At 37.1% G+C, this 25,924-nt stretch overlaps 1 protein-coding gene and 1 long non-coding RNA gene across 13 annotated transcripts in view; both read right to left on the bottom strand.

The window, feature by feature from the left end:
* Positions 1-25,924, bottom strand: part of PSPC1 (paraspeckle component 1) — an 89,404-nt gene that overhangs the window by 54,540 nt on the left and 8,940 nt on the right. For all 12 annotated transcript variants that reach the window (XR_012084989.2, XR_012084992.2, XR_013543387.1 and 9 more), the window contains exons 3-6: positions 21,711-21,806; positions 20,647-20,843; positions 19,999-20,083; positions 18,610-18,718 (exon numbers count right to left, since the gene is read on the bottom strand). Coding sequence is in view for 4 of the 12 variants with exons in the window: in XM_078390059.1 (XP_078246185.1) it covers positions 18,610-18,718; positions 19,999-20,083; positions 20,647-20,843; positions 21,711-21,806 (487 nt within the window). In the remaining 8 variants the exon portion in view is untranslated. The remainder of the gene's footprint in view (positions 1-18,609; positions 18,719-19,998; positions 20,084-20,646; positions 20,844-21,710; positions 21,807-25,924) is intronic.
* Positions 91-18,603, bottom strand: LOC140705595 (uncharacterized). The gene is made up of 2 exons (XR_012084997.2): positions 2,949-18,603; positions 91-1,426 (listed from the first exon to the last, which is right to left on the bottom strand). It is a non-coding gene; the product is annotated as an uncharacterized LOC140705595 (long non-coding RNA).

Below are 25,924 nucleotides of genomic sequence, written 5' to 3'. Positions count from 1 at the left end.
TTTATTGCTTGCATAAAACCAGATGATAAATGATATAAAGACATTAAACTGAAAATGCTTGTTAAATTAAAACAACTATCTCAAGACTTAGGGCTTGTTTAGAAATGGTTAAGTCCACAGACTTCACTCTTCAGTTTGTATAGGTTCCTCTAACTGCCATGAGCAGAGGAGGAAAAACTACATGAGACTGTCTCGTCTTACTTCTGGGGATAAATGAGGTGCTAGACAATGCCTGAATTGCCCTACAGAGTTCGTCTATACATTTGGTTGCAGCCTCCATGTTTCAAAACATGTATAGTCCTGACTTTCAGTGTGCATGCTCACAGGTCCAATGTTCTGGCCCAGTCAAGGCACTGAGGAAGAGACAAGGAAACATTTACATCTGCATAAGGTCATTTTGTGAAATGGAAGCACACAAAGAGCAGTATATATAATAAAAACAACTGAGGAGGCAGCAATACTTTATAGTAATGTGTAGGAGTACAAATTGTTGAAATAGTGTCAGAATTCTAGGTTTGCAAAAAACAGGTTCAAACAATCTAAAGTGATCACTCCCAGATTAAGTTATATGAATTGACTTTTAAGAGAACAAGAAAGCATTTGGTTTTGCTTTTCATGTTGTATATTTAATTAGGCCTTCATTACAGCAATGCAAAATAACATGCAGCGTTATAAAATACTGCTCAACTTTTAAAAACCATCAGACAGCTATGTATGGTGACTAAGTTCTCAAATTCTGCAAACTCAATATAATACAGAATATATAAATATCAACATTCATTGTGCATCAGGAATAAAAAATACTGCAACAGTATCAAATTTCTGCTATAAAGGAGCTTAATAAATACTCACTGGCCAAAAGGCTGTTTTGAGTAGGAATGATTTCAGCCACTAAGTACCAAGCAGGCAAAATTTAGAAAACTGGAGGGTATGGCTTTTCCTTTTGGTTTTAAAATTACTTATAGATATGAAGGCAGACAGGTTAATTGTAGGTAAATAAATCAGTGTACCTCTTTACAAGGCTATTCTACGGTCTTGAAATCATGCTACCAGCCATTTGAGATAGTTCAGTGTACAAATATCCTGGATAGTGCAACTAAATAAAGCACACAGCTATTAAAATTAACCAAAGCATTAAATCTATATAAAGCAGGTATTGAAATAGTACACCCTAATATTCAAACATCAGGCTAAGAGTAAATTACTAAAAATTAGATCAACAGAAGAATCAGGCTGTAAGTAATGTTTACCAAATGGTAGAATAAGACTGGGAAGGAGGGGCCTTCATAAATTTGTTTGGGGTAGAGGAAAGGAAATGATCACAAAACCAGCAACACTATGTGTTAAAAATGAAAAGATAATAGAAAAGATAGTATTGGAGATGCCATCTATGTGTAGGTTGCAGACAACTCCACTGATGAATGACCTGAAGAAATTTAGAACAGAGCAATTAAAAACTGCAGTATAGGGTAAGAAGGTTCAAGCACACATTTTCTTCTTATGTAATAATAATGTAGAATTATTTTTGTGACAAACTGCTCATAATATATATACAAAACTAAAAAATGCTACAAATCGAAATTATTCTAATAAACGATAAAAGTATCCACTCAAGATTAAAACCAAATTTTAAAAAACTTTTAAACGAAAGACAGGCGAGAGTAGTACTGAATTTTAAGTTTAATTAAAATATTTAAGCAGCAACTTCAAAACACAGTATTTCTTTATTTACAAGTATATTCAAAAGAATGATAATGTAATCCATGACAAATATTTTAATATTTAGCATGAAATTCCACTGAGGTCAGTAGTGTGGGATTATGCATGTGGCAACAGTAAGTGAGATAATTTTGAAATAGTATGGAATTGGTTTATCACTGAACCATTTTCCATGTTGGTTATACGTATCAAGAAACTCCAGCAGAATTCAACTGAAGTCATTCATTTGACTCAGAACATCAAAATATTTTTAGAATTGATTTGCAATAAATTAAGAGAAAACACAGATTAAGCAAATAAAATGTGCCTTGTGCGCTCAGATTCCAAGGTGTCTAGATTATTATGTTCCAAATCAGTTTACTGATAGTGGCAGCACATCCTCTCTGCTACATGGCACTGAGACCTCAAAAGAACTCCCTCTGGTGCCAAGAAAGCCATTATAAAGCCTCACAACAGTGCGGGGAACAATTGGAAGAAACAGTTGATCCTTTCCACCTAATACTGTGTCCTGACCTTTGCAAACTACACTTCTCCTGCAGTAATCAGGTGTTAAAACCTGCGATGGATTAGCCACTCTTCGACCTGGCAGAAAGACTCTGCCTCCTGACAGGAGTGGCCAATCCATTGTGAGCTCCAGAGTGATAGGAAGGGATTGCGGAGCCCGCAGCAGCGGCAGACAGGTAAGTGGTCAGTCTGGCCCCAGGGAGCCGGACCCTCATTATCTGCACCTGTGGGGGGGATATTCATATACGAATACAAATACCCCCATCTCTAGTTATAACACCCTCCATTCATTACAACATAGACTTTTCAAAAGTCTCATTGGAGTAGGGGAGGGATGTATGTTTGAGAAATAGAAACTATATATGAAGCATGATTATTGCAGATAAAACTATAAAGAAAAAATACCTGAGCATACAGGAAAAGAACAACTACAAAACAATCCAGATCAAAAAACAAAAGGGACCCACATTATTCCAAAACATGCTTTCAGGAAACAAAAGATCTAATAATCTTAAATGCATCTTTACCACTTGCTCTTCAAGAAGAAAATTCAGTAAAACACGTGTAAAGAACAAATAAATGAACCAAAATCTGTGCTAATTTTCTTTATATTTTAATCATAAGGACAGACTGTTCTCCCAATGTTATTCTTCAGTCACACAGTCATGCTTCCAATTTGATAGCTAAAGAATTGGGTGTGTATTGCAGGATCATGCAACTCTTACCTCAAGTGAAAACTGTCACCAGTGGAAATGAAAATTCGGTATTTTGTCTGAAGCCAAGTTTATAATGGTTGATGTATAATAGTTTCCTTCTCATGCAGGATTTTAAACACGGGACGTCTTAGCAGTCAGAACTCTCCTATGAAATTCCTTGCTTCTGTTTGGTCATTTAATATTCTCCAAGAGGACATTTTTTTAAAAAAAAAACTTAAAATGTACAGTATAAGCTACTTCTTAGTACTGTTTCTTGAAGTGGCGTATCTCGAAAACACAATAAAACACAGTGAAAGATCAAAAACAACAGCACAGAATACTCTAGAACACATACTATTTTTTATGAATACCCCTTAACCATGCATGGCAAAGTGGGTGGAGAATGAGAAATTTTCTCTAGCAAAACCACACTAAATTCCTGCCTGGTACTCACTCTGCTATCATTTTAGTGCCAGGTAATAACAGTTGCTGCCTTTTTCAATCCTGTTTTCAATAATTTAACCAACTGATTTTACCTACTGATCTTCATTGTACTGGATGTGGTATCAATTCTATTGTTTCATTTATGAATCACCTTGGAAAACATCATTTAAATGTACCAATCAAGCTAATTAATTAATTAATTAATTATGTCTTATCAAGTTGACTCCAACTTAGGATAACCCTTCTGGTCTTCAGTACAATACGAATGTGCAACTTTGCCAAAACTATATTTCAGAAGCAAGAGGGGAATCAATCTCTTGACCCCAGTTCTATAGCCAAACACAAGAATTCACTGTGCTATCCAGCCACATAATTAAATAAAACTACAATTTATTTGGGCATATAGTTTTGACCCAAACAGAAGACTCACTTATGGGATGTAACCTAGCCACATAAGACAAACAGATCCACTCTCCCCGGGACACAGTTACTATGCTAACCAAAACAAATGAAAGGAAGCTCTACCTACACTGACCACAGGGTGGCTATGATTTATATCACAATTTAAATTTTTAAAAAATCTTTTTTTTTTGCAATATAAAATCAATTTTTTATTTAAATCAATTTGATTCTTAGAAATCATTGATTTTTATCTACCCTGATTGACTACTCCAGAGAAAATGAACAGACTATGCTTCTATCAGACTTTTAACAGAATCTAGGTCTTAAATTTTGCTCCTTTAAATTTTATTTTACTTTGCTTACTTGTCTTTTCATTATTTAATTTTAATAGCACTGCTGTGATATTATTTAATCTATAAAACCAACAGACTAGTTTCAGTGTGAGCTTTCATGAATAACAATTTATGTCTTTAGAGTTCTTGGTTTTGTTATTTTGATCTATGCTATTAGACACTGCCATAATTACACTGTAGACAAATATTTGAAACATACAAAAAAGATAAAACTACAAGCATGTTTATGCTCTTGCAAAGAACCTTTAGTAGCAAATTACAGATATTGAGTATGTAATTCTGAACTTTCCCTCAACTTCAAATGCAGAAATCTAAGTTCTTCCCCTAACTTTACATAACTACTCCCGCACCTCTTTTGTTTATGGTTTTGGAGAGATAAAATCCTATTGTGATCTAGACAAACAAATTGATGACCATTACTAAGGAACAGTAGAGTTGACCTCATATGGCTCCAGCTCATATGGCACAATCCTTAAAGTTAATAACTAAACACTGCAGCTGTATTAGTTCAAAGTACATGGGATATATTCTGAGAATTTCAAACAATCCTGTGAAGTACACCAGTGTTATCCTCATTCCGCAGATGAGAACCTATGAAAAGATATTGTCTACAACCACCACATCTGGAAAACTAGCAAAGGGTAAATACCTCAAGGAAAGGTAGTTTGTGACTAAAAAGACCTCTATAAGAAATCAAGCCTTCTTAGCTATGGCAGCATCATTATGGAATGGGCTCCTATTAGAATAGGCCTCCTCCCTACCAGTTTTCAAGAGGATGCTCAAGACAATGATGTTTAAAGAAACTTTTAAGGGCATCCTCTCTTGAGCCAGAATGCATTTAAACTGCCAGTCCCACCATCATTTAGGTTTTAGATCCTAGGTTTATGTTAGGTGTTACTGAACTAAACACTGAATTTTTTTCCTTTGTATTATTATTTACTGATGATCTGTCATAATATTCTTTGGATTTCACTCTTGATTGTAAATTGACCAGAATAGTACTTGTCACTATTTGAGTGCTATAAAAATATATTAATTAATAGACTCTTAACAGAATTCCTCCCACTTGTTGGAAAAGGAAGGGATTCATTCCTCTTGGCTGTACGTAGGAGGGAAGGTGGATAGAAGCTATTAATGTTTGCTGTGGGTTAAATCACAGAAGCCTCTGTGCTGCAATGTCAGAAGACTAGCAGTCGTAAAATTGAATCCACATGACGGAGTGTGCCTCTGTCACTTGTCACAGTTCGAAAGCATGTAAAAAGGTGAGCAGATAAATAGGTACCACCATGGTGGGAAGGTAACGGCGTTCCATGTCTAGTCGCACTGGTCATGTGACCACGGAAACTGTCTTCAGACAAATGGCTCTACAGCTTGGAAACGGGAATGAGTCGGGCACAAATGGACTAAATGTCAAGGGGAACCTAAATTACCTAAACTTCCCAGAGACAGAAGGTTTACACACACAACAATGAGATTTATCACACTCCACAGAGTACTTTAGCATGTTATGGTTTACCAGGAAGTTTCAATATACATGAAAAATTTTTGAGACAGGGAAGATTTTTTTTAGAACTGCTCATTGCAGAGATGAAACAAACAGGTTGTTCTTCAAGGACTCGATCACACAATAAATGAATAAAACAATCCAACCTACAGTTAGGATTGTTCAGAAATTTGTTCATTTGTTACACCTGAAGCCTTTACTTCTGTCATTCCCAAACCAGATCACACTATCTGTGTAAACTACAAACTGACTTCCCTATTAAACATCATTGTTTAAATATTTGCTGCAATACTAATGCACTGCAGGAGATTACAGCTACATAGATTTATTCACATCAAACTGATTTTATTCAGCATAGGTAGGGATCCAGCTGCCATTTCACTTGATCCTGAAAAAGCGTTTGATAAAATTAATTTGCAATATATTTTGCAAATTTGAAACAATGTCATTCCTCAGCAGAATGCTTGAAACGGATACAAATATCTCATCTCCTTCCTATGCTGAGTGATTACAAATGAAATACTATCTAGTTTTTTTCATCTAGAGGTTCAGTTTTTTTTACACCTAGAGGTGATAAAGGTCCTCTCTCTAGTCTTCAAAGATGTAGTCATGTTAGTCTACACAAGCATATTAGACAAATAAATACAGTAAAGTGCAAGACTGTCTTTTTTATGGAAAAAGACTCAGATCAGGTATTACCATTTTCAAACTTCCCTTCCACAGCCATATGACAATATTCACAAGACCTTTTCGTACCTACATACAGGTCATTAGCTTTAAGCATCTTGGCAATCCCTTCCACTCTGGAAAGATTAATTGCATCTTCAGATAAATTAAAACCAACAAACATAGTTTATAAATGCATATTATGAAAGCACTAAATGTGATGTTAGGGACGTGGTGGCGCTGCAGGTTAAACCACAGAAGCCTCTGTGCTGCAAGGTCAGAAGACCACCAGTCATAAGATCAAATCCACGCAACAGAGTGAGCTCCCGTCGCTTATCCCAGCTCCTGCCAACCTAGCAGTTGGAAAGCATGTAAAAATGCAAGTAGATAAATAGGTACCACCTTGGTGGGAAGGTAACGGTGTTCCATGTCTAGCTGTGCTGGCCACGTGACCATGCAAACTGTCTTCAGAAAAAAAAACTGGCTCTATGGCTTGGAAACAGGGATGAGCACCAAGCCCTAGAGTTGGACACAACTGGACTAAAAATGTCAAGGGGAACCTTTAGCTTTAAATGTGATGTTAAAGAAATAAAAATTGAGTGGAACAAAGAACTTAATACAAATTTACAAATGGGAATCAATCACTGCAGCTCCAAAGCTATGCTTGGTGCAACTGGTATTTTAGACATACTCTTTGTTTATTTAGAAAGAAATTGGCCATAATTAAGACTAGGAAAGATTTCTTCTTAAAACAAAAGTAACTGCATGGAAGATTTTTCCGTAATCATTCAACTGTGTGATATTTTTTGCACCTAATCCGTGTAAGCAAATGTTGCATGCCCATCTCACGTTCATCTTTTAAGAAAATGCTTTCTACTTTGCTCTTCAAGTAAGCTTATGCAGAAAGTTGGGGAAATGTTGATGTTAGCTCTTTAAAGAGAAACAACATTTTCTTCATTTCAGAGAATTAAAACAGCAGATTGGAAATATAATGCTCAAGCGTACATCTAAAGTAAATTTAAAACAAGAAATAATGAACTCCACACAATGCAAGTGACTATACATATTGACATACTGTAATCAGGTTCACTGGAAATCAATTGATCGGACCATGTGTTTTTCATTTAACTAATAAAACAACAACTTTCTTCCCAGGAGATGACTGTGACTTTTAGAGCAGTCTTAAGTGAGACCACATCAAATAGTACCATAATGCAACTAGTGGATTTAACATATTTTAAATTACATACTGTAGTATTTACATTTATAAATCATAATGAACCCGAGACACAGCACTCATTTCATAAGTAACAGAGTATCAATCTCAATCCAGGCACTACTTTTCTCTAGAATAATTGGACAATCTCCTGCCTGTTACCTGTGAAATTGTTTATTTCATATCTGCTGTGATGCCATAAAATACTCAAATAGGACTGTGGAAAATCTAGTTCAACTGTATGAAACAGAAAAATATCAGTTTGGTTAACTAATATCTTATACTATGCATATTAATGAGGTATGTTTGTGTTACTGAGGTCGGCAAGATAAAAACTTCATAGGGCTTTGAAACACCAGAGGCTGGATGACAGGACAGTAAACAATTTTTTTCCGTATTAGTTCAACATGACCAACTGCATTTGTGGCTACTACTCAGTAGTTACACTAACAATTCACAATGCAATACTTTGAAGAAAATATATTTACAGAATGTATTTATTTATTTATTGGACTTATATACCGCCCCATAGCGCTACAAGCACTCTCCGGGCGGTTTACAATTTAATTATGCAGGCTACACATTGCCCCCCCCCCCCAGCAAGCTGGGTACTCATTTTACCAACCTCGGAAGGATGGAAGGCTGAGTCAACCTTGAGCCGGCTACCTGGGATTTGAATCCCAGGTCGTGAGCACAGTTTTAGCTGCAGTACAGCGTTTTAACCACTGCGCCACGAGGCTCATGTACAGTGTACAGTGGATTCTATTTCTAGTTTGTAGCTGATATTAAATTTACCACATTTCTTTCTGTGAGAGTGACAAATAAAGATTCAGATCAGTTAATAGGATGGCAGCAATATAGTATGTATTTGCTATATCAAAAAATGTTTTAAGTATGTATACACCTTTCAAGATCAATAATTATCTCCACAAACAGATAATCTAAGCCTCATCACCAAACTCCTCACTGTAAACTGTGCTTTCCTGTAAAAGAAAGAAATCTTCAGAAATGTAACTGTACAATTTATCTTTGAGGAATACAGAGATTAAGTAATTTAGCTACAATGCACCCATTTTTCTTTTATCTACCATGTTTCCCTGAAAATAAGACAGGGTCTTATATTAATTTTGCTCCCAAAATGCATTAGGGCTTATTTTTAGGGGATGTTTTATTTTACAGTCATATCTTCTGGCTGCTGCACAATGATGGAGGGTGGGGTTTCACTTAACCGGAGATTATTTTGTGGGTAGGTCTTATATTACGAGCATCCTGAAAAACCATAGTAGGGCTTATTTTCAGGTTAGGCCTTATTTTTGGGGAAACACGGTATTAGCAGAGCATTTAATCATACCTGGCAAGCTTTCTGCTAATGCAGTGGTTGCCAAACTGTGTGCCGTGGTGTCATGGGGCACCAGGAAACCAACCCAGGGGCACCACAGAATCCTCTCCTCCTCCCTCTCCCTCTTTTCCCTCCCTGTCCCATACCATACTACAGCATTTACTTTCAGTTTCTCTGGTGTCCCTGCACTGAATAGAGGGAACCTTGACCCAGTCTTGCTGAAGGACTGGGTTTCCTGTCCTACTGCTCACAAGGGAGACTTTGGTCCTCTCCGTCCACAAAAAATGCAGCGTCTTCATTTTTCAGGTCATGGGGCATTTCCCTTAAACTATCTGTACATAGCTTAGTCTCTGATTCTATCTAGTGGCCAGTCCTAGTAATACACCTTGGGGTTGTTTTATAATAATAATAATAATAATAATAATAATAATAATAATCATCATCATCATCATCATCATCATCATCATCATCATCATCATCATCGTCGTTGTTGTTGTCGTCGTCATCATTACAATGGTGCCTCGCTTAACAATTACCTCATTAAACGACGAATCCACTTTATGATGAGGTTTTTGCAATCGCAATAGCGATCGCAAAACAATGTTTAGATAGGGAAATTTTGCTTGATGATGATCGGTTCCCTGCTTCGGGAACCGATTTTTCGCTACATGATGATTTTAAAGCAGCTGATCGGCGGCTCTAAAATGGCTATCCGCTGTGCAAAATGGCTCCCCGCTGTGCTTTAGGACGGACTCCTCGCTTTACACGCACCGGAAAATGGCCGCCCTATGGAGGATCTTCGCTGGACGCTGAGGTATTTAGCCCACTGGAATGCTTTGAACTGGTTTTCAATGCATTTCAATGGGCTTTTTCGTTTCACCTGATGAGGATTTCGCTTAACAGCAATTTCAACGGAACGAATTATCCTTGTCAAGTGAGGCACCACTGTATCATTATTATTATACCCCCCCCCCGGCAGAGGATAAGTGAGCACTGATCCTATGGCTATGGCAGTCCTATTGTACTGGGGAGCCACGGCCAGTGGCCGGTAAGTCAGAATGCTTTTTTTAATGATTCTGAATAGATTGCCAATCTTCAGTGTAACAAAGTGGAGAAGATTACAGGACACTAAAGTGAAGGCTGTAACATGCCTGGTGAATGTCTTACTTGGATGCCACTTCAGTTTAAAAACTATTCATAATTGCAAGCAATAAATACGTGTGTATACTCCTACACGGCCACACACATACACACAAAGGAAGACATCTTAAAGAGTACTTTTAACTACTAGTGAATATTGTACTAGCACTTGGTGCAGAACTGAAGAAGTGAGGAAAGCACAGATTCAACAGAAGCCTAAACTGGAAATCATTAAGAGCCTTATTGAAGCATAATACTTTTAAAAGCACATTTACAATGTCCAAAAGATAAATGTATTTGTTCATTATGCCTGAAAAGTAACATACATATAGAAATTTATCATATAAGAAGAGCTCTTTGAACATCTCAACACCAAAAACATAGTACAATTGTCTCATCTACAAAGGCCAAAAAGTTCTATCCAGTTACTTTGAATGTTACAGCTTACCCAAATTAAATGGCAAAAGATTTACATATTCATCTCTATGACACTTTTCTAGAACTGAAATGTGTTTGATGTACCACAGGAAAAAAATGGCAAGTACCAAGGGTACTTTTGCACCTCAGATTTTCACAGAGCTAAATTAAATTATTTTAGCTGCAAACCTACTCCCATATTAAACATCTTTATCACAATTAACATCTCATTTTTGCTGACAGGATCAGCACAACTGAATGTTATGACCTTCTTTGTATTTTATCCTAAGTATCTGCATGTACATCACTACTGTAATACAGATAAATATATGATTTAACATTTTCCTACAAATGCAGAATAAATAATTGGAATGTCAAACAGTAAGCTTTAGCAATAAAAAGAAACCTTAGCAAAATTGGTGTCTTGAAGCATACTTTGATACAGTTAATCTCATCTACAATTGTCTGGACTGCTCAGTGAACACCAAGAACGAACAACAAAGAACGATTTGTGGCATCAATTCCTGGGAACAAAATGTAGAGTGAAGTGTGTGTTTGTTTGTGTGTGTGTGTGTGTGTGTGTGTTTGTGTGTGTGTGTGTGAGAGAGAGAGAGAGAGAGAGAGAGAGAGAGAGAGAGAGAGAGAGAGAGAGAGAGAGAGTATCAATTCCTGGGAACAAAATGTAGAGTGAAAGTGTTTGTGCGTGTTTGTGTAATTTGCTCCAAGATGCTCAAGACAGGCATTCAGCTTTCTTCCTATAAATTTTCAGCATAGTCATCTCCACTGCTGTTAAGTGGAAAATTAGATACTCTTTCCCGTTACTGTCATGTACCGTAACATCTCACCCCATTTTGAGCAAGCATATTTTTCAAATAGATAAAACTTGTAAAACAAAACTCCTATATTGCCCTCCAAACATATTTAGCTTTGAGAATACCAGACAAAAGTACAGTAATAACACAGCCTTCTACAAATTGGGGAGTTGTCAGCATAGGAAACCGCTTTATACCAGGTCTAAATTAGGGCAAGCAAAGCTTAAACTTACATAGTACAGATAGTATTATCAGAAGCGCTGGAAGGTCTCCTAATTGCCATAACTTGAAGTTTGTCATCTCCACTAACTTGGAAATCAGCTTTAATCATTTCGTAATTGGTCAGATGGGGGCAAACAACTGTTTCATTTCTAAGTCTAATATCAGTCGATATTCCAATGAACTTAGTGTAGTTTAAAGTTACAACTCCAAGCAGTCTGGGTTGCAGGCCTGATCATGCAACTGAGCTGCTAGGTACACAACTGCACCTGTGGAACTGCTTGCTGAGTAAGACTTCTGTCTTGGCAAGAGATTTTGCAATGGCTCACACAACTTCAAGTTGTGCTGGCATAGCTAGACAACAGGTTTTAGGCCATTATTCATCAACCTTCACTGCACATTCTAAATATCTATTTATGTTACTATAAATTAATACATCTTACTTATACAGAGACTGTATTTCAAAACCACTCTATCAGGCTCTGAGCAGATTAAAAATCAAGTAAAACATAGTATCACCTTTTCCACTATTTCCTCTAAATAAAATGCAAGTATATGGACAATTTCCACCTTTACCACAGCTAAGCTTTTCTTCTATAAATTCCATCACCTGCACATGTGACACAAGATATCATAGAATATTACTGAGCAGAATTTTCATGCCACTTTACATGCTTTCTTACAGTAGCAGGACCTTTCACTACACAAAATATATATGAACCCGTCCAAAGCTACACTGAATTAAATTTTCCATTATCTTCAACAGTAAAGATCAAAACATTTAAAAAAAAATAATTCCAAGAGATCTAAATTGTTTTTAATAAATGTAGTTCAGAAGCATATAGATGAAGAGTATAAATAACATAAACACCACCCTACCTTTTTACTAATTGCTGAACATCTTAGACCCTGTGTTAAAGGTGCAACATTACAACAGAAAAGGTTTAGTAAGCTCCAAGAGGGATCATACAGAAATCCAGAAAAGGACAGGGAAGGATAAAAGCAGGAGTGGCTAGACAATCACTTTGTTTGATTTTTGAAATGTTTTTTAAATGTTTAGATTATATATATATATATATCTTAAAAATTAACTGCCAGTCTGGAACTTTCCACAAGTGGCAATTCACTATTTTAAGCCATAGATTTTTTCCCAAGAGGAAGCCAGTCTAGGGAGCTGCAAAAACAAAAACAAAAAAATCCTAAGTATAAACCGTGAGAACACTGCAAATTCTGGTTACTGTCTTTGTGCAAACCTTTGAAATAAATGAGTTCCCTCTCTATAAAGAATAGAGCAAAATTTACTCAAAAGCACAGGGCTCTCCTGACTATTCAGATGAAATAGACTATGCAGAAAACAGGGGTTGGTCATATTTATTCCTTAAAGGTTTCTGAGCTTTACTGAAAAGTCTGAAATCGGGGAGATTAAAAGTCTCACAAGTTATTCTTCTTTTAAATGATAAGAGAGACTTTTGAGACAGATTTTAAAATAGCTATCGTTCACTCCCAAAGTGCATTCTAATAATTATGTAAGAAAACTACAAGAATAGGACATTTCAGCTCTTGCAATGCCAGAGGCATGTCCTCACAGTGTTAGGCTATTTCAATATTTTCATCTGTTTCTGGAGAATATCAATGTGGAGAGAACGCCATTTCCAAACACGTATGATTAAAACTTCCTTTTCCTTACTTCAGTGTTGATGCATTTCATTTTCTGCTCCAAGCCTTGTATTCTCAATTTACAAAAACAAAGGAATATTTACAAAAACAAAGGAATATATGAAGATTGAGCCTGCAGCTCAATCATGAACACTAAGTTCAACTGTCAAAAAATGGCGAAGATTTTAATATTTTATAACTAAATCAAGCAATATAACTGTGAGTAATAAAAAAAACAAAAGCAAAGCAAAGTGTGCCACTTATATACTGCCCCATAGTGCTTCAAGCACTCTCTGGGTGGTTTACAAGTTAATTATGCAGGCTACACATTGCCCCCCGCCCCAGCAAGCTGGGTACTCATTTTACTGACCTCACGTTACTGAATTCATGCCTGGAATACCTGAGATTGAACCCCACGGCGTAAGCAGTTTCGGCTGCAGTCCAGCAGCTTAACCACTGCACCACAAGGCTCTAATAAATAGTAAACTCCTTAATATTTGCCCAAATCCTCCTGTCTGGTTATGCTAATCTAACATAAATGGCACAAAATTTGGAGGCTAATTTCCCTATGTTAAGAAATCGATGTAGACATTATCTGTTACATACTGAGTTGAGGGACTCAGCATACAACTTATTATATTTATGGGCCAATTTTCATCAAAAAGTAACACCTTCTAGGCAGCTAGTAAGAGAATTAAGCCAAGGTTTTGAACAATTTGTTTGTTGCCAGTATTCTCTACTCTAATGGGCAGTGGTTCTCTAGGGTCTAAAGCCTCAGAGGTATTTCACACCAACAGCAATCCAATTCTTTTTTAAACAATAGGGATGCCTTGAATAAGATGTGTCTACAAATGCTCAGCCTCTGACTTATGTCTCCCTTCTATGTAATACATGTATTTTCTAAATTAGCTTCATGTCAGAAGAAACAAATACAAATCTTTAAATTTCCATATTTTTAAGGAAATATGTTTTATTTTTGGACTTAAAATGTTGAGAAATTTTACATCTCTATTCCACAGTAAAAGGAGTCCAAGTAACTAGACTCATTTCCTACAATGAATGAGCCAATGAAAGCAAAGAAGAGACTAATTTCTCTCCTTTCTGGAGGAAAATATACTAAATCGACAAGGTCAAAATAGCTGCTTTAATATTTCTGGTCTTTGGGAATGTTTGTTTTAAATTTCTATACTTAAATTCTGTTCCATCATTTTACATTTATTTTCTGCCACTAGTGATACTTTTAAAGTAGCCTGATTTTGGAAGAATATATACTCATATCTTTATAAAAAATAAAATAAAGAAAAATCTTAAGGCCAAAATCCAGTAGTCTACTACTCTCCTACAACCCTTGCGATGCCTCTTATCCTGCAACACAATGTTGAACTGTAAACATGTACTCTGGAAGTTTCGGGCTCACCTGGAACAGGTTCATAAGCTTTCCACATAGGAATGATTTGAGACAATTTTCAATATTTTTTCTCTATTACTAGTACTACACTGCAATGAAAAGTGTACTCTTCCTTCAAATTTCATGTGTGAACATTTCATCATATTACATGTTTCAGAATGGGAAAGCAAGTGGGGGCCTTCTTAAGAGGCTGCTCCCATGTTGCATTTAGTGTCAAGGACAATTTCCAAACTGAGGCAGAACAAGGTCCATGATAATCAGCAGCCATACTTGACAGGTGTGAAAAATGCTGAATCATGCAGTCTGGGATGATGCAATGTCCCAGAAGAAGAAGAAAAAAGATTGTTGAAAGAAGAAAAAAGGAATGAGAGGTCCCAAGTCAGAATGAGAAATTACATCCCACAGCAGAGAGCTGCTTCCAGGAGCTGCTTCCAGGTGCTTCGAAACTCAGCTATATGAGCCTGACGAATGGAGAGAAATCATCAGTAATGGGAGAGAGAACAATTTACACTACAGACAGGTTTGCAAAGGGAATTACATGGTGTATTGCATGTGCCCAATTTAGACTGTAATATCCTAAGTGTCTCATGTTTGGACAAGAAGGGGTTTACAGTTACATTTCCTGATAGCACATGTGTAATTAAGAAAGAGAACAGGATATGTGCCACAACAAAACTTGAAAATAATTTATATGTACTGAAGGGAAGAACACAAAACAATGCAACACATGCCATAGTCAAAAACACCCCCCACACACACAAACACACACACACACGACAAGTGTGCTCATTTGATGCACAGGAGACTGGGTCAAGCTAATTTCAGAGTGGTGGAAAAAATGCAAAGGATAGCAAAAGGTTTGAAAATGAAACCCAATAAGAATTTTCTGGATTGCGATGTATGCAAAGTTGCAAAGTCAAAGGTCCAAAGAATAAGCAAGGAAAGTAACAGGCAAACAAAGAGGCCTTTCCATTCAGATATAATAGGGCCTCTGGCACCATCTATGGGAGAAACTAAATATGTTTTAATCTTGGTGGATGACCACACACATTTCTCCTGCTTTCTCATGAAAAATAAGGCAGAAGTGTTTGATCATTTCAGGGCATGGGTGAACATTGTGGAAAGACGTTATGGCCAGAAGGTGGGCCAGTTGCAGACAAATAGAAGGTCTGAATTCATGTCTGGAAACTTCCGGACATGGCTGACAAAGATACATCACAGAAAAACAAGTCCCTATTCTCCATTTCAGAATGGTGTGGCAGAACGCAGGAATAGAGCCCTGCAAACCATGAAAGACGCCCTGTTAGCGGATGCTAACATGAGTAATCTGTACTGGGAGAAGGCGTTTCAGACGACTAACTACATAGTTAATAGAATTTAATCTTCTGCCATAGAACAGACCCCATATTTCATGTTATATGGCAAAGAACCTTCCATGCAGCATATAAGAGTGTTTGGATGCAGTGCCTGGGTGCACATTCCAAAAGAAACGAGGAGAAAGGGGAGACCAAAAGTCAAGAAAATGAGGTTTCTGGAGTATGAAAAAGGGTCTAAAGCATATTCTTAGATGGAAAGAGAAATGTGGTTATTTCCAGATCAGCCAATTTCTGTGAACACGAAAAATGGGACAAGGTTCATGCAAACTCAGAAGTGTTCATACCTATAAACAATGGTGAAAAATCTCAGGAAACAGAGGTGGTTCCAAAGCAAGAGGCTGAAGGAAGCTCAAGTCCCAGCAGCTCAGAGGAGGAGGATGGGGAATGTAGTGAGAAAGAGAGTCAGCCTGTCATTAAAGAAGAACCAGAGGTTCCCAGAAGGCCAGAAAGCTCTAACAAAGGAATATCTCCATCAAGGCTTGGTGTGGTGGAAATAAGTTTGTCACGTGTCCCATGAACCTATGAAGAGGTGTTGTTTCTGCCTCAGGCAGAGAAAATGAAATGGCAACAAGCCATGAAAGAAGAGTTACAATCCATGGATGACCACAGAGTGTTTACAGAAACCACATTGCCACCAGAACATAAAGCAATTGGAAGCAAATGGGTCTACAAAAGAAAAATGCAGATCAATGGGGAATATAGGTACATACTTGTAGCCATACTTGTAGCCGAGGGATACACACAAAGAAAAAATGTACACTATGATGAGGGTTTTTTCCCCAACAGTAAAGGCAGAATCTTTGAGGGGTTCAAATTCAGAAAAAAAGACAATGGTTATGTCCTAAATCAGAGATTAAAGACAGAGGAAATGCTAATAAAATACAACATGCAGGACTGTAAGTGTACAGCACCCATGACAGTAGATTTTCAAAAGCCAAAGGATGAAAGCAAAGAGTTTGAAGAACAAGAAGTGTACCAATCAGGAATTGGAAGTTTACAGTATCTAGCAAATTGGACAAGGCCACATATTGCTGTAGTGGTCAATATTCTCAGTAGGCATACTGCAAAGCCAACACAGAAACACTGGTTGGGATGAAAAGAATATTTAGATACCTAAAAGGTACCCCTGACACATGTTTATTAATACAACCCTCTAGTGATTTAAAATTAAAGGTTTATGTAGATAGTGATTGGGCCAACAACATAGTTGACAGGAAATCAGTATCAGGTTTCACAGTAAAGTTAGCTGAGACATTGGTGGGATGGAAATCAAGAAAGCAAAGTTCCGTTGCCACATCCACTGCTGAGGCAGAGCTTGCTGCTCTTTCAAAAGTTTGCTCAGAGCTAGTGTGGTATAAGCAGTTGCTTATAGATCTAAAAATTAAAGTAGATCAGGCCATAACAGTGTTTGAGGACAACACCACATGTATACAAGATGGCAACCACAGAAAAAATGAGAAGTAGAAGAAAGCACATTGATATTAAATATCACAATGGTAGAGAGGCAGTAAAAGAAAAACTAATTCAACTGCAGCATTGTGAAACAAAAGAATGTAGCAGACATTCTAACAAAACCACTGAATGTGCAAAGACACAGAGAACTAACTGAAGAATTGGGAATACGTTCTGCTCAAGTAAATCAGCAGGGGTGTCAAGGATAGTTTCCAAACTGAGGCAGAACAAGGCCTATGATAATCAGCATCCATACTTGACAGGTGTGAAAAATGCTGAATCACGCAGTCTGGGATGATGCAATGTCCACACTGATTGGCTGTGCATGTGTATAACTGTGGAGATGTGGAGATGTATGGATCTCTTCTAATGAATGTCATGCTGCCAGTTTGTACTGCTGAACTTCTGTATATATTGTAAATACAGTTGGAGTTGGAAGAAGCTGTCTTTGTCTGTGTGATTCAATTAGACTGCCTGGACTGAAATAAAAACTCTGCTAACTCATACCAACATTTAGTTTGTTTCCATCCCTTTAATTTTTTGGACATCTGAATAAGGCAGGCTTTTATGAACCAAATTAGTCAAGACCGAGTCCTTTCTGGATGCAGCGCATATGTTCAAATATGTTTTTAAAGCTTTTAAATGTTAGATTTTTATTACAATCGTATGTTTAATTCTTTTACAACTTCTAATTCATCTTGATTTTTAAATCTAATTTATTTGAATTCACTTGTGAGCTGCCTTGGTTCCCCTCAATTAGAGAAAAGCAGCACAGAAATAAAACAAATATATTACATTTGTGCAAGATAAACAAAAACAGAGCTGGATAAATAAACCTCTATCTGTGGAACTCTTGACATGGAGAAAGAAATGAATGAGAAGTAGAACAATCACAGTAGAACTGGTACACATGGTTTTTCTTAAAGTATGTCTCATCTCTAAGAATTTGAGAGACCAGCAATGCTCTCTATCCTTTATTACGTGACAGTACAAAGAAGCAAACTTTAGATCATAAAATGGTGCATAAAAATATGAGAAGCTGAAAAAGATCAGTTAAGAGCATTATCATCATTACCATGAAACTGTGGCTCCAATATATCAATTGCAGAAAGTTACAACAATAAAATATTTCTAACAATCTCATCAATGGGATGAGAAACAAAGCCACATAAAGTGATATAGTTATGTAACAAAGGGGAAAATTCTGTTAACAAGATGATTATAGTTCTGTTTTGTCAGATGCTAGAAAAGCATTCAGTGGCCAATTTAGCTAAAAGTTCTACTCACGTTATCCATGAAATTTGGCTTAAATCCTCCTTCCTGCTGCCTCCTCAATTCCTCCTGTTCTCTTTGGCGCAGCATCTCTTCTTCACGCCGTCTGTGCTCCTCTTCATGTCTGGAGATTGTGTTACACAATACATATTTTTAAAATATTTACTACATATTTAAAATATACAAATACAAGTTCTTATAGTAAGTTAAAAGACCTTTGCTGAAATCTTGCTATGTGAGACCGATTACATCCCTTGGAGGGGCTGATTTGGGGGAATTACAATATTGATTTTTAGTGCTTATAAGACTTCCTTCTCTCATCCCATTGCTCCCACAGCTTGCACACAATGTAAAGGATTTCATGGGAGCAATAGGAGCTGCAGGACAAAAGTAGGAAACAATTTCCAAAACTCACCCCCACTAATGATGTCATCAACCTTCAGGAATTGTAATTATGTTAACAGGATTTCAGCCAAGTTCTTACAAATCTTACAATGGTTAAAATCCTTGTTGCTAAGTGTGGTAAGTTGCACCAGAGCAAGTCCATTGAATCAGTGGAGATTTGGTGAGTCATCTTTTCCATATGTTCCACTAGTTGAAACAGGACTACTCAAGTTATGACTTATTTTTGTGTAAATAATCACAACTAGAGTAGACCCATTTGAATCACAAAATTTACAAATGAGTTGACTCCCCAAATCACCATTGATTCAATGGGCCTACTCTAGTACAATTTACTATACCAAATAACAAGGTTTCAGTCGATGGGTAACAAATCATAAACAAATAACTACCTCAAAAGATAATTTTATTATAATTATGCCAAAGATTACAAATTCCCTAGAAATTCATGCTTGTATATTTTGTTAAGTACAAATGGGAATTTAATACAGAAAACTGGATTCCAGATTTTTCTCAATCAGACAAGTATGTTGTTTGAATCAACTTCCAACTGGAGCCAATGCACATTTTCATGCCAAAAAGCCATCTTCTCCCAAGTTTTCTCATATACACAGCTTTTAGTCTAACAACATATCCTAGACATCTTTTCTTCTCTGGCCACCATCATATTTCAATACCATCCAAAATGTCATGACACTTTGTGAGAAACTCCAGAACTACTATAAATACTCTAGTTATTATTGTAACTAAAACAATACACAGTTATAACCAATGCTACACCATCCAAATAATGTCAAGGTAATTTGCAGCTACTAATACCATCTCTGATCTCTGGCACTGTAACAAAATATAGAGAATTAAAAGAAAAATCAACACCAGCTGAATTTTGTATGTTTTACAGGGGGAAATGGGCTAATTTAACTTTTTAAATGAAATCCTTTTGATTCATAAAATCTTGTACTGCACACAATTACAAATGACTAGCTTGGTCTACAGACATACCTCAGTTGTATTTGCTTCCGCTTCTGCAGTTCTTGATTTCTAAGTTCCTCTAGGCGTCTCAATTCCTCCTGACGCCTCATAAGATCTGTTAAAATTAACAGCACTAGTTATCAATTATCATTTTAACAAAAACAAGAATACGTCTGAAAATACAGACTACCAGAATAACCCACAGTACTAAGCTATCTGAATTTCAGAAGTATCTTTTAATTAACTATAATTTATACCCAATTACTACTGCATTTCATCTCCCAAAAATAGTAGCTACAAGTTTGCCACTTTGAATTCTTTAGAAAAGATAATCTATGATAGCATAACAACGAATTTCTAATTCTAGTAAGTAACTAATAAAAGGCTAAAAACTTTCCTTGTATGGAACCCATCATTTGTGGGTCATGAGGTAGAAGACAAACTGTGTTTCTTGGCTAAAAGAAGCTAAAATGTCCTGTCAAGTGCCATACTACAGTAAGCTCTTGTACTGGCCAACATGCTTGGTGAATCTCTCTGCTTGTGGCATATATAATTGTAAAATGTAAAATAAAATTCAGAAAGACCCTGGACATAGATTTCCTATTGTAACACAGAGGGTTTACTAGACAATTTCCAATACTCTTTCAGTTTAAGCAATAAATGAATTGTACAGAATACCTTGTCTCATCAGCATTAACTGATGCTCATGACGAGCTGCTTCCATTTCTGCCTCCAGTTTCTCCTTAGCTTCCCTAATGTTTCTATCAACTTGTTCCCGCTGTTGCTTTTCCATTTCATCAAGAGCCTTCCATCGTGAAGCATACTCAAATTCAAACGTTCCAGGTTGGGCAAAACGTGGTGGCTGTTCTCTTTCCCTAACAGGACAACACATTTCACATGAATAGAAATCCTGTATATGAATGCATCAGACATATGCAAACAATTAAACTGCAACTCCTCTTTGTGTGTTTCTATTTATTTCACTGGTGATTTAGAAATCAAACAGGATTTGATGGCATCAGTTCTGTGTGTTTATCACAGCTGCACAAAGCAGAAATGGGTGTGGAAAGCCTTGAAAACAAAGCCTCATAAACATGAGGCGTGTAAAGTTTTTCTTTTGCTAAAAGCTTGCCAAACCTGAACATACATTTCTAATTTCTTATCCTCTAGTCAAGAAGGACCCTAAATGAGCAAACAAGGAAGGCAGGAATGAACAGAAGTCATCCTCAGCAACTGCCATCTCTTTCTGAACAGAACAGAAAAACCAATCCCGACTGAACCCACACAATCTTGAATGAAAAGGCATGCAGTAGCAGCAGCATATCAGTGTCCAGGCTGAAAAAGGATAAGCTAATATGCCATTAATGGAAGGGAACTCACCTTGCCACAAACTTGGAACTGACCCTATCTCTTTGTTTCTAATCCAAGATGTTTCTAAAAGATGTAATTGCACAGGGAATGCTGGACCTTTTGCTCATATTTACCCACCAGTTCTCACTTTTTTATTGGCACAAAGACAGCATTTCAGTCATGCCTGGACTTTCCTTCTTGCCATATTCTGTGATACAGTATTCTACCAATCCATTTGAAATAAAACATACAGTACAATGTTTTCTCATATTGCTCTTACTAATACTAGCAGTAATGCTTTTAAATAAATTTTCATTTCTTTTAATTAATGTTTTCTTCCTTTGTTACTTCTCTTTAGTTTATAATATGCTACAGTATGAATGAAAACTTACTTATGATATTGTTGTGTTTTTTGCATTAGTTTTTCAGGCAGCCCATCCTCATCATCAAATTGCTCCATTGGTTCTACAATAACAGGTCGAGGAGTTCTAAAAACACATATATACACACACATTGTTAACAGATTAGCCACAATGCTGTAAAACAAAATATACAACATTAATGTTAATACATACAACAAACATCACAGTTTAGTACAGTTTTTCCGGTGGAACAGTTTACACTACACCAAGACTGTTCACAGCACACAACAAAAAGAGTTACTGATTGCATACTACTGAAATTAAAACACAAAAAACAAAATAGATAAAAATGAATAGGCTCAGTCAGTTCTATGACTGTACATATTTAAAAATCTTATCAACATAGACATTTCTCTTCTATCTGTCAAACAACACTAATAGGGACATAGTATACTCCTATATTCCCAATCCTTCCTTTTTAAGAGTTGAGGAAGCACAAGTAAGATAACTCTTTGCTCACTAGAATGTACAATTTCTGTGTATGACTGAGGCAAGCAAGTACGAACTCAAAGTCAACACAAAATGGTCAAGACCATCAAATAAGCTATGTACAGCATGTCATTTTTTCTAAAATAATAACATTTATGATACAAGTGAAATTCAAAAACATGCCAGCCATAGTGGGTGTGGAGTGGGCAGAAGCCTCCTATGCTGGCTCATCTCAGATCCATTGGCAAAACTGAGTCTGCTAGCAGAACTGCGATATTTATTGAGACTAGCTAGCAGAATAGACCAAAAAAAGAGGGCAGCAAAGGGAAAGAAAGAGAGAATCTAAGTTATTACAAAGCTAAATTTTTCTCATAGTAGGCCTAGCCACTATGCTGGCATGACGTTAGACCCATTCTAGATAACTTTATATACAATTTTTCCGGGGGGGGTGTGTGTGTTAATTTTTCCCTGTTTTTTTCTGGAAAAAATGGAAATTTTCAGAAATTTTCTCTCTAGTTGTTATTATATGCCATCAAGTTGCTTCCAACATATGGTAAACTTAAGAATTTAATAACAATAGAACTTTCTGGAGGTCAAGAATCCCACAATGGTCTCGCAAACGCTGTGGCTTCCTTTCTTGAGTCTTAAAATCATGACGTTGGAAGGGGCCTATAAGGAGATTGAGTCCAATCCCCTTCTCAATAAATGAATCCAAATCAAAGTATATTTTACAGATGGCTGCCCAATTTTCTCTTGAAAGCCTCCAATTTTGGAGCACTTGCCACCTCCCAAGGTCACTGGTTCCACTGTCATACTGCTCTAACAGTTACGAAGAGTAGACATGGTCTAGAGGGGCGGGGTAAAAATCAAATAAATAAATAAATAAATTTTCCTAATATTTAGCCTAAATCTGGTTTCCTGTCACTTGAGCCCATCGTTGCATGTCCTACATTCTGGGATGATCGAAAACAGATTCTGCCCCTCCTCTGTATGACTACTTGCTATCGGATCTCCCCTTAGCCATTTTTTCTCAAGGCTAAACACACCCAGTTCTTTCAGCCTTTCTTCATAAGGCTTTGTTTCCAATCCCATGATCATCCTTGTTGCCCTCCTCTGAACTTGCTCCAGTATGTACGCATCCTTCTTAAAGTATGGTGTCCAGAACTGAACACTGTACAGTGGTGCCTCGCATAATGGGCACCCCGTTTAACGATGAATCTGCATAGCGACAATGTTTTTGCGATCGCTTTTGCGATCGCATAACGATGTTTCCTATGGGGGGAATCGCTTTGCAATGATCGGTAAGCTGTTTCGCTTACCAATTTTCGCACAGCGATTTCCCCCCAGCTGATCAGCGGTTCCAAAATGGCCGCCGGGTAAAACAAGGACGGATTCCTCGCTTACCAGGCAGCTAAAATGGCTGCTGTATGGAGGATTTTCGCTTAAAAGGTAAGTTTTAAGCCCATAGGAACGCATTGAAGGGGTTTCAATGCATTCCTATGGGCTTTTTAATTTCGCATTGTGACGAATCCGCATAGCAACGATTTTTGCTGCACGGATTATTGTCGCTGTGCGGGGAACCACTTGTACTCAAGCTGAGGTCTAACAAGTGCTGAATAGAGGGGTACTAGTACCTCACCAGATTTGGAGATTATACTTCTGTTAGATGGCTCATATTCAGCTTTTGTTCTATAACAATTCCAATATTGTTTTCACTCATAGAATTAAGTAACCTCCATTTTATAATCCCCCCTACAGAACTTTGCACATCCCTGTTAAATTTCATTTTGTTTTTTTCAGCCCAGTGCTCAAGCCTACTAATACCTTTTTTATTTTGTTTCTGTGTTCCTGGGTATTAGCTATTCCACCCAGTTTTGTGTCATCTGCAATTCTGAAATGCATTCCCTGGACCTCTCAACCAAGCCATGAATACAAATGTTGAAGAGCACTGGGCCCAGGACTGAGCCTTGTGGTACCCCACTTGTTACCTCTTCCCAGCTTGAGATGGAGCCATTGATAAGCACACTTCGAGTACGATTCTGTAACCAACTGTGTACCCACCTAACACTTGTTCTATCCAGCCCACAACTAGTCCCATGGTATACTGCTAATCAGAATATTATGAGGCACTGTCAAAAGCTTTGCTGAAGTCAGGATATATTACATCTACAGTATTCCCACCATCTACCAAGGAGGATCAAAAAATGAGACAAGATTAGTCTTGTAGGATTTTTCTTGACAAATCCATGTTGGTTTCTAGTTATTACTGCACTATGTTTAAAGTGCTTGCAAAGCAACCGCTTTATAATCTGCTCCAGAATTTTCCCTGGGATTAATGTCAGGCAAACAAGTCTGTAATTCCCAGGCTCCTCCTTTTTGAAGATACAAACGTTAGCCCTCTTTCAATCATCTGGCATTTCATCCATCTTTCATGATTTCAAGAAAATAAAAAGAACACTGTTTGCTCTAAGGTGCGTGCCTGCATAACTCCACTTCCCTCTGCACAGCTTTCTTTCTCCTCTGGCACGTCGATTATTTTTAGCCCCTTTGGTTATAGTTGCCATACCTTGGATATGAGGGGCCAGAGTCACATACACATGCAGGGGCTAAATCGTTCGTGAGAGAGGCAGAGCATCGCCCAGCAGGGCTGAAAATTAGAGGGTACATTGAATAAGACAGTGGAGCCAATCCATTTCCTGTTTTATTCTCCTTTTTGCCTCCAGCCTCAAACCTTTCTGATTCTTTCCAAACCACTTCTGAACCACCTCAAAAAACCCGAAAGGGTTCAGCACACTCTGAACTAAATTGGTGGAACTTAGTCTTAAAAAGGCTTACAATGTATAGTCTCTATTCAAATTTCCAATCAGTCCAACATTCTATTATAGTCCCAACTTGAATAAATTTACTTTTATATTCAGCAACTGATGCAATGTATCTACTGTACTCTAGCTGGGACTATCAGTTGGATACCAACTTAGTTAATATTACATGCATACCAGAAAGTTATTATACATTTTTATTTAGGAAGTGAGTAAATAATTCAAAGTTTCACAATAGTACACTTGCTGTTGATATGTGCTGCTGCTTTTAAATATAAATTAATGACTTCCAAATGTTCTAATGATTAATAGTTATGTTCAAGTATTCCAAACTAAAGGCTATGGCTTCTTTTATTGAATTAATTCCTCATATAGGTCTTCCTCTATTTCTAAAACTTCAGCTTTTCCTAGTGTTATAATCATTTCAGCTATACATTACATGTAAATCGCACGTAAATCAATGGTTTTATTTTTAATTACTGTAGTCTTCTATATATCTCCTTGATTCAAAATCAGTCTACCAACAGAATGATAATTAGGGATGGGATTTTCATAATTCTTGGATTTTTAGTCCCAGACATTGCTCAGAGTCCTTGACACAAGGGATTGGGACTAGAGCAAGAGAAACTGGAAGGCAAAAAAATTGTTTTTCTGCCAACATTGTCTGGTTTACTCCATGTGATTTGTCTGGAAACCAGGAAATGGCCCTTCAATTGTACTGCTTCCTGGGAGTTGTTTCACTGTTCCATAAGAGGGCAGCTAAGAAGTTCATTTATAGACCTACAGTAATAGGTAGCAAAACTACCATATGCACAGACTACTGGTACAATTCCCCATAAACAGTGTGAAAATGGGGCATTCCCTTCTGCTCCCCAGCTAATGAATGTAGAGAAAACACAATATTGAGGTAGAAGGACATCTCTTTCATCTTTAGGT

This window comes from Pogona vitticeps, chromosome 3, assembly GCF_051106095.1.
Source record: "Pogona vitticeps strain Pit_001003342236 chromosome 3, PviZW2.1, whole genome shotgun sequence".
NCBI classification, from domain to species: Eukaryota; Metazoa; Chordata; class Lepidosauria; order Squamata; family Agamidae; genus Pogona; species Pogona vitticeps.
This window is presented reverse-complemented; position numbering and strand designations above follow the sequence as displayed.